The following is a 14,845-nucleotide window of genomic DNA, read 5'->3' as shown; positions in this document are numbered from 1 at the left end:
CTTTTGAAAATGTTTCTCTTATGGGCAATATGCAATTTGGAATTTTTCTAAATTGGGTATTTTAAAGCAAAATTATTTGTATAATGTTCAACTAATAAAACGGTCTACTTAGATATGAAAGATGAGTTGTGAACTTACTGGGACAAATTTCTTACTGTTATCACTATAAGATCAAAAGGTATCTTTTTGGGATTTATCTGAAACTTTGGTTAATGGGATTTGTTATGGGGGAATTTCTATGTGGGATGGTTATTTGATAATTTATTTGCTTTTTTGGATGATTCCATTTGCCTGAAAGAAAAAGGAGGGAGATAGAGATAGGAAATTGGGGAAACTGGTGGATTTTTCTCTGTCACTTCTGCCCCACCCCCTATCTCACTAGTTCAGTTTGAATTGGAAGCCTTCTAACAGTTTTTTTTTTTTTTAAACTTACTCGACTATGATTACTGGTTATGCTTTAGCTTTGGAACCCCTTATTCTGTTAGAATTGTCCTGGCAGATTCAGTTTTGGAGATTTTTTTAAAGAAACAATCAGATATCAGGCACCTTGGGATTTGGCAGTTTCCAGTCCTGTAACCCTAGTTTCTTAATTAGTATTTCAACATTCTCAAAGAACATTGCACTTTTGAGATAAGGCCTCTAAAAGTTGGGAGTTTGCCTGCCTTGATGGTCTAACTGTGCATACTTTGATAACTGCTCAGAAATCTGGATCCTTTCTGTATCCTAGTAGCAAACCTGTCTGTTCTTCTGGATGGATACAGGTAGAGCAACTCCAAGCCCCACTCTTTCTCCCCTGGAGTCTCTGATAAACTGTAGGGTTGCCCCTCCTAGGATGTCTTGAGCACTACTACTACTCTATAAACAGAGGCTGAGTTGAAGGCACAAATGACAGCCGACCACCTAATTCACAGTGAACTGTCTATCTCAAACTGAATTCTCCAGCTGAGATGGTGCTCCAACTGCAAAGGACCTGACATGCTGCAACAGGGAGTCTTTGTACTGCTGTTAACTCCAGGGTTGTCAGGGAGAGACTTGTCCTTGCCATAAGTCCTTGCATTTTTCTAGTTCTGTTTTGGTTTATTTGCCTCAAAAAGGGTTGGTCAACATTACGGTGCTGAGACCTTCCAGGTATCTAGACGAAGGTAATTCAATGATTTGAATATTCAGAAGAGAGAGAGTGTGGACTGTTGTGCCACAGTTCCCTTTAAGTTCTGCCTCAGTTTCCCTAAATGGCCCTGCCTCAGTTTCCCTAAATTGTTCTGCTTCAGTTCCTCTGTTTGCAAACCCCTCCCCCCCCCGCCTTCCTGTTCATTAGGACTGATATAATTTAGGGCTAGTTCCTCTAAGGTTTTAAATTATAAATGTGTAAACTCCAGATAAGGGAGAGTTCAATGAAACCTATGGGCAACCGACCCTCCTACAGACCTCAAGATCCTCCTGCCCTGACAGAAGCAGCTACACCCAAATAAAGAACATGGAAATGAATATAAACTGCTTGCATTTTTGTTTTTCTTCCCAGGTTATTTTTACCTTCTGAATCCAATTCTCCCTGTGCAACAAGAAAATTGTTCGGTTCTGCACACATATATTGTATTTAGGATATACTGTAATCTATTGAACATGTAAAGGACTGCTTGCCATCTGGGGGAGGGGGTGGAGGGAGGGAGGGGAAAAATCGGAACAGAAGTGAATGCAAGGGATAATGCGGTAAAAAATTACCCTGGCATGGGTTCTATCAATAAAAAGTTATTAAAAAAAAAAAAAAACCCGGGTTCAAGGACATCATTTTCTTTTGCTTTTGGTTGACACCTTCTCAGGTTGGCCCGAAGCCTTTTCTGTAAAATCTGAATCTGCTTTGGTTGGAGCCAAGAAACTTGTGACTGAAATTATCCCCTGGTTCGGACTCCCTTTCTCCCTCGGGTCTGACAATGGCCCGGCTTTTGTTTCTAATGTTGTTCAGTCCCTGGCACGGGCCCTCAGGTTCAAGTGGCACCTGCCCTGTGCCTATGGGCCACAGGATTCGGGTCAGGTAGAAGGTGTGAACAGGACACTTAATGATCACATTTCTAGGCTCTGGTTGGGAACTGGTGAGACCTGGATAGGATCCTATTCAGTGCTCCACTCCCATTCTTCCCTGCATGGGGCAGGATGGCTCTTATGATGTTACTAATGATTTCCTTTTCAAGTTCCTACAGGCTCTCTAGGACACCCGGGCAGCCGTCAGAGCTCTACATCGTGCCTCTGCCCGGCCTCTCCTACCCCAGCCTGCTGGGCCAGACCTCCAACCAGGTGACTGGATCCTGACCAGAAAATTTCTTCGTGGCTCTGCATTGGAGCCCCACTGGACCGGCCCTCATCAGGCCATCCTCTCCAATCCCTCAGCAGTGAAGGTGGCCGGCCATAAGGCTTGGATCCATCGTTCACATGTGAGGCCTTGCCCTGCTCCTGACACACCTGCAGGACCTGACCCCGGAAGATGATATTTTCATATCTTATCCTCTTTTATGGCCTGATCCTCCCTCTTGCTTCCCCCACCCTATTGGGGAAGCCCAGCCTGCTATTCTCCCCATGGGGGGGAGGTGGAGGCCCAAAATGAGACTTATGAGCAGCCACTGTTCTATCTAGATCTGTGCCAGCTCTTGGGAAGCTCTTGGAATTTCCCCCCCTCCCACTGACATTGTTTTACAAGACTCATGGAAAATGGTCCTTCCAAGTTAAGGGAAGGGAGTGTGGGAATATTCCTCCCCTCATATGGATGTGGGTCCTTGATCATGGAGAAAGGGTTGGGGAAAACCCAATACTCTATGGGCTCAGCAGGTGGACCATGTGAGTATCAGGGGTTGGGCCAGTACCACTACGGATCATGGGGCTGTTAGACCATAGCAGATTGGCTCTCTGAGGGAAGCCAGGACTCCTACACACAACAATGCTAGAAGGAAAGCACCTGCAATCCCATTGCAGTCACAATGAGAAAATGGAACAATGAGGCCTGGGAATTGGGAAGGACCTGGGGTATCAGATTTTATGTGGCAGGAAGAGATTTGGGAGCCCTGCTCACAATCCAAAGGACCCTCCACAGGGAAAACATCCCCACAGACCCTAATGCAGTTATTAATCCCCCTCATTTACCCCTGAGACCAGCCACCACCACTTCTCATCTGGAGGGAAAAACCACATCCCCTCAGCCTCCACTCCCTGGAGGACCGCTCTCTCCTTATGAGACCTTTATGTCAGCCCTTGATGGGATACACCTGCTGATAAGCCTGACCAGCCCCACATCGCCACAAGCTCTGCCTGGACCTGTCCCCCCCTTTACTTTGTGAGCATAGGCGCCCCGTGGGGGACAGAGACCCTCTCCACCCTGAATCTTTCACTCTCGGCCCAGAACCTGCTCCCAGAGTGCACCGCCCACATTCCCATTTATAATCTAGAGCGTTCCCCGTACAAAAAGGCACTGTATAGTGGTTACTGAGGTTCCCCCATACAAAAATACCATAAACTCCCCAATATGGACCCCGACAGGGTCTTATTTTGCACATACCACAGGATTAACTCCTTGCATCAGTGAATTCACTTTGGCCTTGGAAGAATCCCCCAAGCTTTGCCTGCTTGTGTACGTGCTCTCTCACGTTTATCTGTACTCTGAGGAAGGGGCTGAAGAACATTTTGATAGGGCGAGGACTGTTCCTATTCTCATCCCCCTGCTAGTAGAACTAGGAATAACAGGCTCCACGGCTGTTGGGACCGCTGCCCTGATCCATGGTGATGGCCAGCCGTTAGCTCTGGGTTCCCAGGTGGATCAAGATTTAAAGGACTTGGAAAATCAAATATCCTTCTTGGAGAACTCCCTAAACTCATTGGCAGAAGTGATCTTACAGAACCCTTGAGGCCTAGACTTGCTCTATCTTAAACAGGGAGAGGTATATATGGATGGCCCTCAGGGGAACTTGCTGTTTCTATGGTAACAACTTGGGGTGGTAAGGGAGTAGTCTCTATCTATAGTCAGAAGACAGCCCAACCCGACAATCAACAATCGATGTCCTGTTATCAGTCACTTTTTAATTGGTCCCCCTAGATGACCTCCCTTATAGGCTCCCTTATTCTATTTTTGCTAGCTCTACTAATTGCCCCTTGTTTGATTAATTATTTAACCGCATATATCAGGAAAAGATTCCAGGCAGTTAAGTTGTTGCCAAAATCACTTACTCTCTGCCTCTGATGAGTCCAGTCTCTAACCAGTCACAAGTAAAAATGGGGGAAGAGAGGGAGGGGCGGGAAGGTGAAATGGACACTGTCCCTACCTAACCTGTCGTATACTTTTGAGACCGTGAGAATATTATCTTTGTTTGAATTCTGTCTGTAGTCAGAACTATGTTACCAGCTTTCCCCTCCCTAACGCAGGTGGTATTTTCTGTTTCCAATTGCAGGCACACATGGACCTCGGATGTGATGCCTTAAACTTTATCACCAAAGACCTTGATTACTTCACAAGCATAAAACTTAAATATTGTCTCCTTGTTACCCCTTGTCGCCTGTCTGGGAATGGAATTTTTAGTGTGATGTTTCAGAACATTTTTTGTTTTTTTTTACCTTTAAATACATATCCCTTAAACTGCTCCATGCTAACTCCCCTAGTTTGGTTCTGGGAGGGGCTCAGTGGCTGGCCAGCAATAAACACTCTTAACATTTACTCTATTTTGGCTGTCCTGTATCTTCTCTCTCCCGGGTGTTTCAAATCTAGGCGAGCACTGTGAAAATTTTGACAATATGAAATTCGTTAGCATTCAAATGATATTTACTTTTTACAAGGAAAGAATCAAGTGGTATCCAGAACTGGACTCTAATCTGTGAATGGCCAAAGCTGAACAAACCAGGCCAGAGACAAGAGTAAGGAATCAAATGGCAATTTAATTTCAAAGTAAGAGAAATAGCTTGGAAGTAAGGACTGCACAGGGAGCTGCTGCCCTGACAATGAGAAATAACAGCAACACTGTGACAAGTTTGATTCACAGCAGGGGCTTCATTGTAATGAACGCACATTTAAAATCAGCTGGAGTCAGGAATTCAGGTTAAGGGGAAAATCTTCAATCTTTATTGAAGTGAAGAGGTGAAAAAAGATTTGATAGCAATATGGGCAGCTGCATCAGGAAGCCAGCTAACCGAGGGGGATCTGAGCTGAAAGGTCGTTGCAATGGCAATGCAAGCAGTCTCTCCTTCCCCTTCCTTTTCCACTCCCCTGCCTCCACCCACCAAAATCGTCATTTCCTATACAACACATCAGGACTTGCACAAAGAGTGGGCGGGGGCCATTCTTTCTCCAAGCTTATATATTAATAGAGTATGGTCCAATTACTATTTAGCCTCATGTGCTTGGGACCTCAGTGCATCAACTCAAGCCTCAGCCCATTACACTTCATGACCAGAAAACAATTTGGGATTTTTCTGTGGCTGAGATCATCCAGAGTAGCAAGGAACTGGAATCTGAGTGGATATCCATCAGTTGGGAAATGACTAGATAAGTTATGGTATATGAATGTAATGGAATATTACTGTTCTAAGAAATGATCAGGTGATGAAAAGAGTTATCTAAACCCAGAGGGAGGGCTGTGGATCACCAAGTTTTCACTCTTTTTGTTGTTGTTTGCTTGCATTTTGTTTTCTTTCTCATTTTTTTTCCTTTTTGATCTGATTTTTCTTGCGCAGTAAGGTAATTTTATAAAAGTGTACACACATATTGGATTTAACATATATTTTTAACATGTTTAACATAGATTACTTGCCATCTAGGGAAAGGGGTGGGAGAAGGGAGGGGAAATTTGGAAAACAAGGTTTTTCAAGTCAATGTTGAAAAATTACCTGTGCCATTTAGCTGCTTCCCGTGCATATGTTTTGAAAATAAATAAAAAAATTTGGGGGGGAGGGAAGCTTTAGGGGCAGCTAAATGTCAGTGGATAGAGTACCAGTCCTGAAGTCAGGAGGACCTGAGTTCAAATCTGACCTCAGATACTTAATCCTTCCTAGTTGTGTGACCCTGGGCAAGCCTCAGCAAAAAAAGAAAAAAGTTTTAATTAAAAAAAACCAAAAACATCAGCAGGATGATTTCAGAAGGGTCTGGAGAGACTTATGGGAAGTGAGTAGAACCCAAGAGAACATTGTACACAGCAACATCGAGATTATATGATGATCTGTTGTGATGGACTTGGCTCCTTTTTTTTTTCAAGTTCCAGAAACATTTTATTTAAAAATGAAGCTGTAAATGCATAACAAAATAACATAGGTAATAAATGTAACAAAAATAAAAAGAATAAAGTGTTCATCCAAAATAATAACATAGTAAAAGGCCAAATGCTTATCACTGAACAAAAATGTGTAAACTTGAAAAAAAATCTTGTAAGACAATTCTAAAAACTAATATTTTTCTAAATAATTGCTTACCTCCACTTCCATATGTGTGGAAAAAGGTAAAGAACTTACAGCATATATTGATCAGAGACTGTTAGATCAAGCCTATAGGCCTCAATTTCGGCTTCTCCGGAGTCATGCCTGGACTACATTCCATTGTCCAAAGAAGGGATTAAAAAATATACATGGCTGAAATGTATATCATCTTGTCTACTACATTCCACAGATCAACTAGGGGAACAGTAGACTTATGTGACCAATCACAGCATATAGAGGGTGGGATTTTGGAGGTTGTCTAAAACGTATAAAAGCTGTAAGCATTTTCAAGGGTCTGGCCCTACCTAGCTGTGAAATTTGGCTCATAGACCAGGATGGGTCCGCTTCTCAAGATTCTAATAAATCTGCTTTCTATGAGTGATCTCTGAGTAGTCAATTTGGATAGGTTTTTTTGTCCCAAACACATATGGTTAGATTCAGTACCCAAACACTGAAGAAAAGAAGAAATGATTCTAATTATTTTGCTGAATTTTTTTTTTAATGTGGACTAACCCTGTTTCAACTTTTAGTTATTCTTCCGAACTTTTTTCATTCTTCCTTTCACTTTTTTTCTATAATCATTTTGACACTTCCTTTGATAGAGTGGAAAATTTGGTTTTATATGAGTATTCTATTTTTAGATTTAAAAAAAAAAATAGATACATTATACAATATATATATAGCTCTTTTCAACAACGAGGTGATTCAGGATAGCTCCAATGGTCTTGTGATGGGAGAGAGCCATCTGCATCCAGAGAGAGGATTGTGGGGCCTGAGTGTGGATCACAATATAGCATTTTCACTCTTTTTGTTGTTTACTTGAATTTTGTTTTCTTTCTCATTTTGTTCTTTTTTGTTCTGATTTTTCTTGTGTAGCATGATAATTGTGGAAATATGTATAGAAGAATTACACATGTTTAATATATATTGGATTATTTGCTGTTTAGGGGAAGGGTAAGGGGAAGAGAGGGAGAAAAAACTGGAATACCAGATTTTGCAAAGATGAATGTTGAAAACTATGCATATGTTTTGAATATAAAAAGCTTTATAAAAATAAAAGAAATTAAAAGTTTCTCAAGCAGAACCATACCTTTAAAAATTAATGCTTAAGCCATAGATCCTTAGGACCCTAACCATAAAAATGAATGTGCTTTTTCTATAGAAAAAGAATTCTATAAAGGGATACTAAATATATCTTCCTTCTTCACAGGGGAGAAATTAGTTATTAAGAGTACACTATTGAGGGAAAGAAGGATCTACCTAATCCAAAACCATTATGTTAAAGCTTTTAAGCAATTATTGGTATCTTCCCTTAACCAGTGGTAGAAAGTGGGAGCTTTAGAAGATCTGGATTTTCCCAACCATTCTTGCAATTCCTCTAGTTCATTCTAAGTTACCTATATTATACTTATTGCTACTTTTATATCCTCTATGGTAATTACATTCACTTACAGTTGAGACCATCCACAAGTGTTTCCCCATTAGAATATGAAATTTCTTGAAAACAATGACTAGCTTCTCTTTTAATTTGGATCTGCAACTCATAGCACCAAGTGCTTCATTCAATCATATTGTGGCACAGTCATATTTGTATGCAACTTTAATAGATCAGTTAATGCAATTAAATTTTATCTTTCTTATAGGCTTTTGCTATTCTAAGCAGACCTCCAACATTTAGTAACTTTGTAAAACTAAGTCACTAGATATTTCACTGGATATTTCAGACTCAGTTTCCTCACTTATAAAAATGGCAATAACAGATACAGTACCTATCTCACAGATTGCTTGAAGATCAAATGAGAATATACATTACATTTTTTTTGCATTAAATATTTTGATAACTTTTGAATTTGTGAATTAGAGCATTTGTGAAATTATAAGGGCTTGAAAGTATCATATTTTTTAGAAGTCAACTATCATATTAATACTTCCCAAGTCCACAGACTCAGGAACCACCAAATTAAATTATCTTACTATATGTGTACAAAGTACTTTACACACCTAAAAGTGTTATATAAATGCCACCTATTATGTATTGCAATGCTTTAAGATTTATAAAATGTGCACTGTCTCTGTATGTATGTGTAAGTATATGTGTATGTTTATGTGTATTATATATATGTACATATATATATATATACACATACACACACACACACACACACACACACACACACATATATATATATATATATATATATATATATATATATATTCACACACACGCATTTATACATAATCTCCTTTGAGTAACAGAATCTGATTCAGTAGTGAAAATCTCTAAGATTATTACTGTGGTATCCATTTTTAATAGGAAAATAGATACAATGAAATTATTTTTCACATTCACAATAATTCACAAACAATAGGTTTTTTTCCCTTACATTTTCAATAGGAAAAAAAGATACTGAACTTTTAGCGTTATTGTAGGTATTTTGACTAAGCAATTTGCTATAGACATAACAATTCACCAAGAGTATGCCTAAATACTCCAGAAGTGCTGAGAATATTGGGTTTTTTAAAATATTGTTTTTATAATCTGCCTCTTTTAACCACTTATTTGTGTAAGTAGTGGATAATATAAAACCATTTTCAAACTACATTTTTGGTCAAATAAAATTTAACAAACCATCCTTAAAAGAAATATTTATTGTATTTAAAATAAGTTACAACTGAGGGGACATAAAAAGGGACTTCAAAGACGCTACTTTTATCATTTTGGGAAAATAAAAAGTTTGCTAAGATTTTTAAACAAAACTATACAAACAGTAAACAGGATGAAGTATAGACAATAGCACAGCTTTCCACAATTTGCTTCATATTCTGTGCAAAGGAAATACTCTCAGAAGATATTTTAAAGCTGCATTTTAATGCTATTTGTTTTATAGAGTCTGTCTTAGAGACAAAAAAATAATTTGTAAAACTAGGGAGAAATAAAGTACAACCAAAATCTATGTAACAAGTAACAGTGCAATATGAGATAGTGACGCTATTCAAACAATTCCCTTGAGATTATACTGTGTTTTTGTGCTTACTTAGCTTAATATAATTCAATAAATTAGAGCTATGATTGTAATATAATACATGCCTGCAAAATTTTCTAAGTGTTTTTTTATAACAGTTTACTCAAAGCTCAATGAATACATTTGAATAGGGGCTTTCAGTCTTGCATAAGTAGATAAAATGTTTATTTCTTAAACGTAGTGGTAGTACCCTTTTGGAAGGAAAGCTAGTTTTTACTGTTTTCCCTATTCCTTTCATTATAATAAAAGCATATCTTGCACTACTGTGAACTCTTAAGAATTTTTAATTCCTTCAAACCAACTTGTTTTCTTTCACGTGAGCTTAAGCAATGCTGTCATGTCATGTAATTCATAGATTGTAAAGAAAAAAAGCATAATACACAGACTATTTTACTTGCATTTTCTAAGAATTATGTTGCCAACTTTTTTTGTGGTCATTTTATTTTAACCACATTAAATCTAAATTAATTAGCAGTATGCTATTTCCACTTTAGAGCCTTGCAATTCAGAAACACTTTTTCTTCAAAACTTATTTCCAAATTAGTCCCTTGGATATTTAAAAATCTTCACATAAAGTTCCACTTAAACATTTGCAAGCAAGCATTGAAAAGAAAAAAAAAAAAACACACTCATTTTCTCTGCCAAAATAAATACTGCTTATTGAAATGTTCTTCCTAATGGTTTCAGTACTGATTTCAGATATTCATCGATTTAATTTTGTACATCTTCAGTAGTTAGAAACAGCATACACAAGCATTGCCAATAAACTCTACAGTGACATATTGCAATCTTGCTCAGAGAGCACTGGTCAAGCCTAAGTGTGCAAGAATAAGAAAATGGATATTTTCCACCATCTATAATATATACATCCATATATGTACATATTCACAATCTATTTAATGAAATAAGAGAATAGAAACTACATGAAAGTATTTTTTTAAATTGGCATAAAGGAAATAATTTGACAACATGTAATGTCCAATACACTAACAAAAAGCAAATCTAACTGAGAAAGAAAATTTTACACATAAATATAACAAAATTATTTTGATGCAAGTAGTGATTTATCCCCATAACTCTTCTGTTCGTCCAAATTTGTAGATGAGGGTACTAAAAAAATATGAAAAATATACAGTTTCACACAGTGAGAAAAACTTGGGTCTATATGTATGTTACAACATATGTATTTAAGTTCAATTTTGGAACCTTTTTGAATTAGAAATGTCTAAATTGCTTTGAAGGATATTCTTAAGACATAAATACATTATAATATTCTAACATCTAAGAGAAGAGAATTTTCAGTATTATTCTCTTTCAAATTCAACCATATCTAAAAATTGGAACTTAGTTTTTCTTGTTATTAAAAATAACTTGCAATTATTTTGCAATTTATAGTTAAGCTCTTTCCTCTAAACAATTTTGAGACAGTAAAATTATTGAGGTACCAACAACTTCACCAACTATATTTGAGCGCCTCCCTCTAGTATCTCAGAGATCAATAGTTAGCTCTGTAGTCTACTCTCTCAGTACCTGCTACTTGAAATTATAACTGATATTCATATTCAACTCTTAGCTAAAATAGAGTAAATAAAAATTCTAAAACTACAATCACCACTATTAGGTGCTAAACAATATTATAAAAATATATTTTTTGTTCTAATTTATAACACAGATTTAAGCTGGAAGCTGCAGAAAGCTTTTTGAGAGTAGGAAATTTTGTAATTTGAATCTGTATTGTCAGGCCAACTGTTCTAATTGATGAGGAGGGAAAGGTACAGAGGACATTTTTAGCTGATAAGAAAAAAAACCCAAAAAAATTAAAGATCTGAGTGGTACTTTGAATCAGCCACAAAAATGGTAACATAAAAATACCAAAGGTAATTTTTTTTTTATTAAGTTCACAATACATGTGTGGTTAGCACTGACCTATTAAAAATAATTCTTATAAGACTTCATGTAATTGGTATAAAATAAATGAAACTATCAAGTCACTGGCATTTTTTAATTGACAAGGTCACACAAGTTGGGAAAAGTTGGTACTGCCCAAAGAGCTACACTCAAAAAACTTCAGAAGTCATCATCTAAATCACAATCATTAAGCATCACAAAGTTTCACAAAGAGATAGGTATTTTTAACTTGTTAAAAGTGCTTTCCTTAGAATTCCTAAGACAATTTTTTCCTAGGGAAATTTTGTCTTCTCCCTTATTTTCACCTAGATCAAGTCAGTTTCTAGTCCATAAAATATTTCAAGGAGAAATGCCTCCATCTTGTGGCTTTTTAGCAGATTATATCTAAAGGTGATTACTGCCATGTGCTTTTTTTGCATTCACCCACATTTAAACAGAACTAAAACTCAACTAGTTAACAATTAGTTATTACATATAATTTTATACCTAAGTATTACTCTTGGTGCATGATTAAAATTTGCATTTCCAAGTCTTTTTTATTGAAAAAATACAATTCATAATAGTTATCATAGCCCATTCTAAATGAACCCAATGAATTTATACTTTATTTTATATTCTTTTTCAAATATACTTATAAATAGAACTGAAATTTCAGAAAACTTTATAGGAAAAAATAAAAAAGTGATTAACTTACCTAAAAAATATAAGTGCATTTTGAAAAAATACAGCTAATCCTGGATAAACATTAGTATCTGCAAGAATTAAAAATACATGTCGAGAAAAACTGTTATCAACATATTCAATAACAAAAATATCAGTGCTAACCACAAACAGAACATGTGACAAATCAAAAAATTCCTATCAAAAGGAACCAAAAACTATTTCGCTGAATTATCTGTTTTTTTAAAAAGCATTTACCTTAAATAGTATTTATAGATTCATTAGCCTAAAAATGGATTTTTCCCCTCAAATAAAGAAAAATGACAAAACAAAGAAATGGACACATCACCTAGGGCACTGTTTATGTCATGTGGGCTGAGCACACTTAAAGGCAGACAAGGATTCCTTTTACAGGATTCACTAAACCACAAGTACTTTCATTCTGTTATTATTTTCACAAAACAATGGCTGATATTTGAAAGGGGGGAGCAGAGGAAAAGTTCTTCATACTCAAAGACGGAAACCATTGACCTAGGGCAAAAACAGATGTAGGGATTTTTTCTTTTAAATGTACTGTTTTTTCAGCACAATTGTCATGATATTAGATGGATCAGAATTGTTTGCAACAAAAGCAGGAGCCACACATATCTCTCCTAGCTCCCCAAGATCACCATGGAAATGTTGAATATTGTTGAAAACAAAAGTGGTTGAAAACTTTTAATAGATTGTCAACAATTCTGTTACTGCATTTTTCTACAAGACATCTGAAATATTTTAATATATTAATATATATTAAATAGTGTAGAACAAAAAATACATCTTCACCTCTCCTATCCAAAACTCATTTATTCATCTATCTCAAAAAACAACAAAGATCAAGGAAGTGAACAAAAAGGCCTCTCTGCTTAAGGAATGGTCCAGAATCGATGCACTAAGATTCATACTCTCTCTGAAGAGTTCTTCAACTTATTTACTCTTACTTTAGACTTAATTTTAATATGGTTATTTGGTTTCCTAAATCAGAAAAGATTAAAAGCAAATTTTAAAAAATACTACAGGAAGTTGCAATGAATACTTCTGTCAGCAGCAATAAATGAGGTTAGACCTCCAGGAAAGGAAAAATTATAAATGGACAGAAGAACTCAAAAAGGACAGAAGTCTGAGTTCATTTAATGTAACTAACAATGATGCAAACCTCAATAGGTTATAAAAATCATTAACAGACACTTGATAATAAGGAATTAATCATCAATTAATCATCAAGAATAGATTCAATTTTCTTTTTTCAAGGGAGTAAATTGATATACACTTTAAAGGCAAAAGAGAAAGATCCAACTGTATGGAAAACAGTTATCCAGAGTGACCCAAAGAATTTCAGAAGCAGTAAAGGAATGCAAAGGCTAATAAGTTAATCTACCTGAATTTGGAATCCTTGCACAACATTTCTGACAAATGTTTATCCTCTTTGAAACTTCTACTGTTGGGAAATGCACTATCAAAATATTCAATATTAGTCTCACTCTCTGCAACTTCTTCCACTTTTCTACTTACTGGTCCTAGTTATAAAAGCAAATATTTTTATTTATTTTTGAAGACTGGGTCTCTTTATCTCGCTCAGGTGAAAACTACAGCAGCTAATTTCCTCCCAACACACACACACTCTTTCTCCACACATACTCCTAACTTCCAATGACCCATTTCTGCTCAAACACAATGAAGACACTTGATTGGCTTAAGACCTAACTGCAGCTCTATCTCCAGAGCTTAAGAGATCCACTCCACTCACCTCAACCCTACCAGGAAGAGAGGTTACAATTAGTTATAACCACAAATTTAAGCTTTAAATTTAAAACAACTCTAAAACCTTTTTTCCACAAATCTAAATCTTTAAATACAGTTATCTACCTTTCCCTCTAAATCTTCTAATTCTTTATTTTGTTCATCGAATCTCACACAGCTTGATCTCTACTTGTATCACCACCCTATTCTCACACCACTTATTAATAGATAGGAAACATAGTCAATGTAGAGTACTGTTTGGACTCAGGAAGACAATTTCAGATCCAGCCTCAGGCAGTTACTGTGTGAACCTGGCACCTCATTTAAACATTTCTCACATGTAAAATGGAACTTAACTTCCAGAGTTGCTGAAGAATGAAATGAGATCATATTTGTAAGACACTAAGCACAAGGCTAAGGTATCACAGGCACTTATTGTATTCTCCTTTTCAATACATGCTTATTGCTCAATGGTCCTTCTTTCCAATACAGCACTCAGAACTGAACACAATATTCTAAAACAGAACACAAAATATCATCTCCTTGGTTCTTAACTTATTCTCTTGAGGGTTCCAGAGAGGTGAAACGCATTTACTGTTCACTGTTCAACATCATTAAATACCAGTGACCATTTGTTGGCTTGTTCACTGGGAAAGCAGAGAAGAAAATAGGTGGAAATGTTAGAATAAGTTCTAATCTCATGATATATTAGATATAGAATCTATACAGGTTCATAGATTTAGAGCTGAAAGAGACCTTAAAAGTCCATTGGGTCCAATCTTTCTCATTTTATAAAGAAAGTGAAGTACACAGATAGTATAAGATTTAAACTCTGGTCTTTCTGATTCCAAGCCCAACAATCTATCCACTGTACCATCAGAAAATTACAATAAAGATTTTTATAGAAAAGTAATTTTGAAACTATTTTCATGGTTGTCACAGGATGAAGAAATAAATTACATTTTTAGCAGGCTTTAAAAAAAGCGAATTGAAGTAAAAAACTCCAACTAATATATTATTTACTAAAACATTAAAAA

General features: G+C 36.4%; 1 protein-coding gene across 4 annotated transcripts in view; it reads right to left on the bottom strand.

Annotated features, from left to right (window-relative positions):
* TMEM50B (transmembrane protein 50B) overlaps positions 1-14,845 on the bottom strand; it is an 89,896-nt gene that overhangs the window by 48,927 nt on the left and 26,124 nt on the right. For 3 of the 4 annotated variants that reach the window (XM_051984949.1, XM_051984946.1, XM_051984947.1), the window contains exons 6-7: positions 12,064-12,121; positions 8,965-10,571 (exon numbers count right to left, since the gene is read on the bottom strand). In XM_051984949.1, coding sequence (XP_051840909.1) covers positions 10,526-10,571; positions 12,064-12,121 — 104 coding nt within the window. In that variant the 3' untranslated portion in view covers positions 8,965-10,525. Of the gene's footprint in view, positions 1-8,964; positions 10,572-12,063; positions 12,122-14,845 lie in introns of those variants that run through there. The other variant, XM_051984950.1, reaches the window with a different exon arrangement.

The sequence above is a fragment of the Antechinus flavipes genome, chromosome 3 (assembly GCF_016432865.1).
Source record: "Antechinus flavipes isolate AdamAnt ecotype Samford, QLD, Australia chromosome 3, AdamAnt_v2, whole genome shotgun sequence".
In the NCBI taxonomy this organism is placed as follows: domain Eukaryota; kingdom Metazoa; phylum Chordata; class Mammalia; order Dasyuromorphia; family Dasyuridae; genus Antechinus; species Antechinus flavipes.
This window is presented reverse-complemented; position numbering and strand designations above follow the sequence as displayed.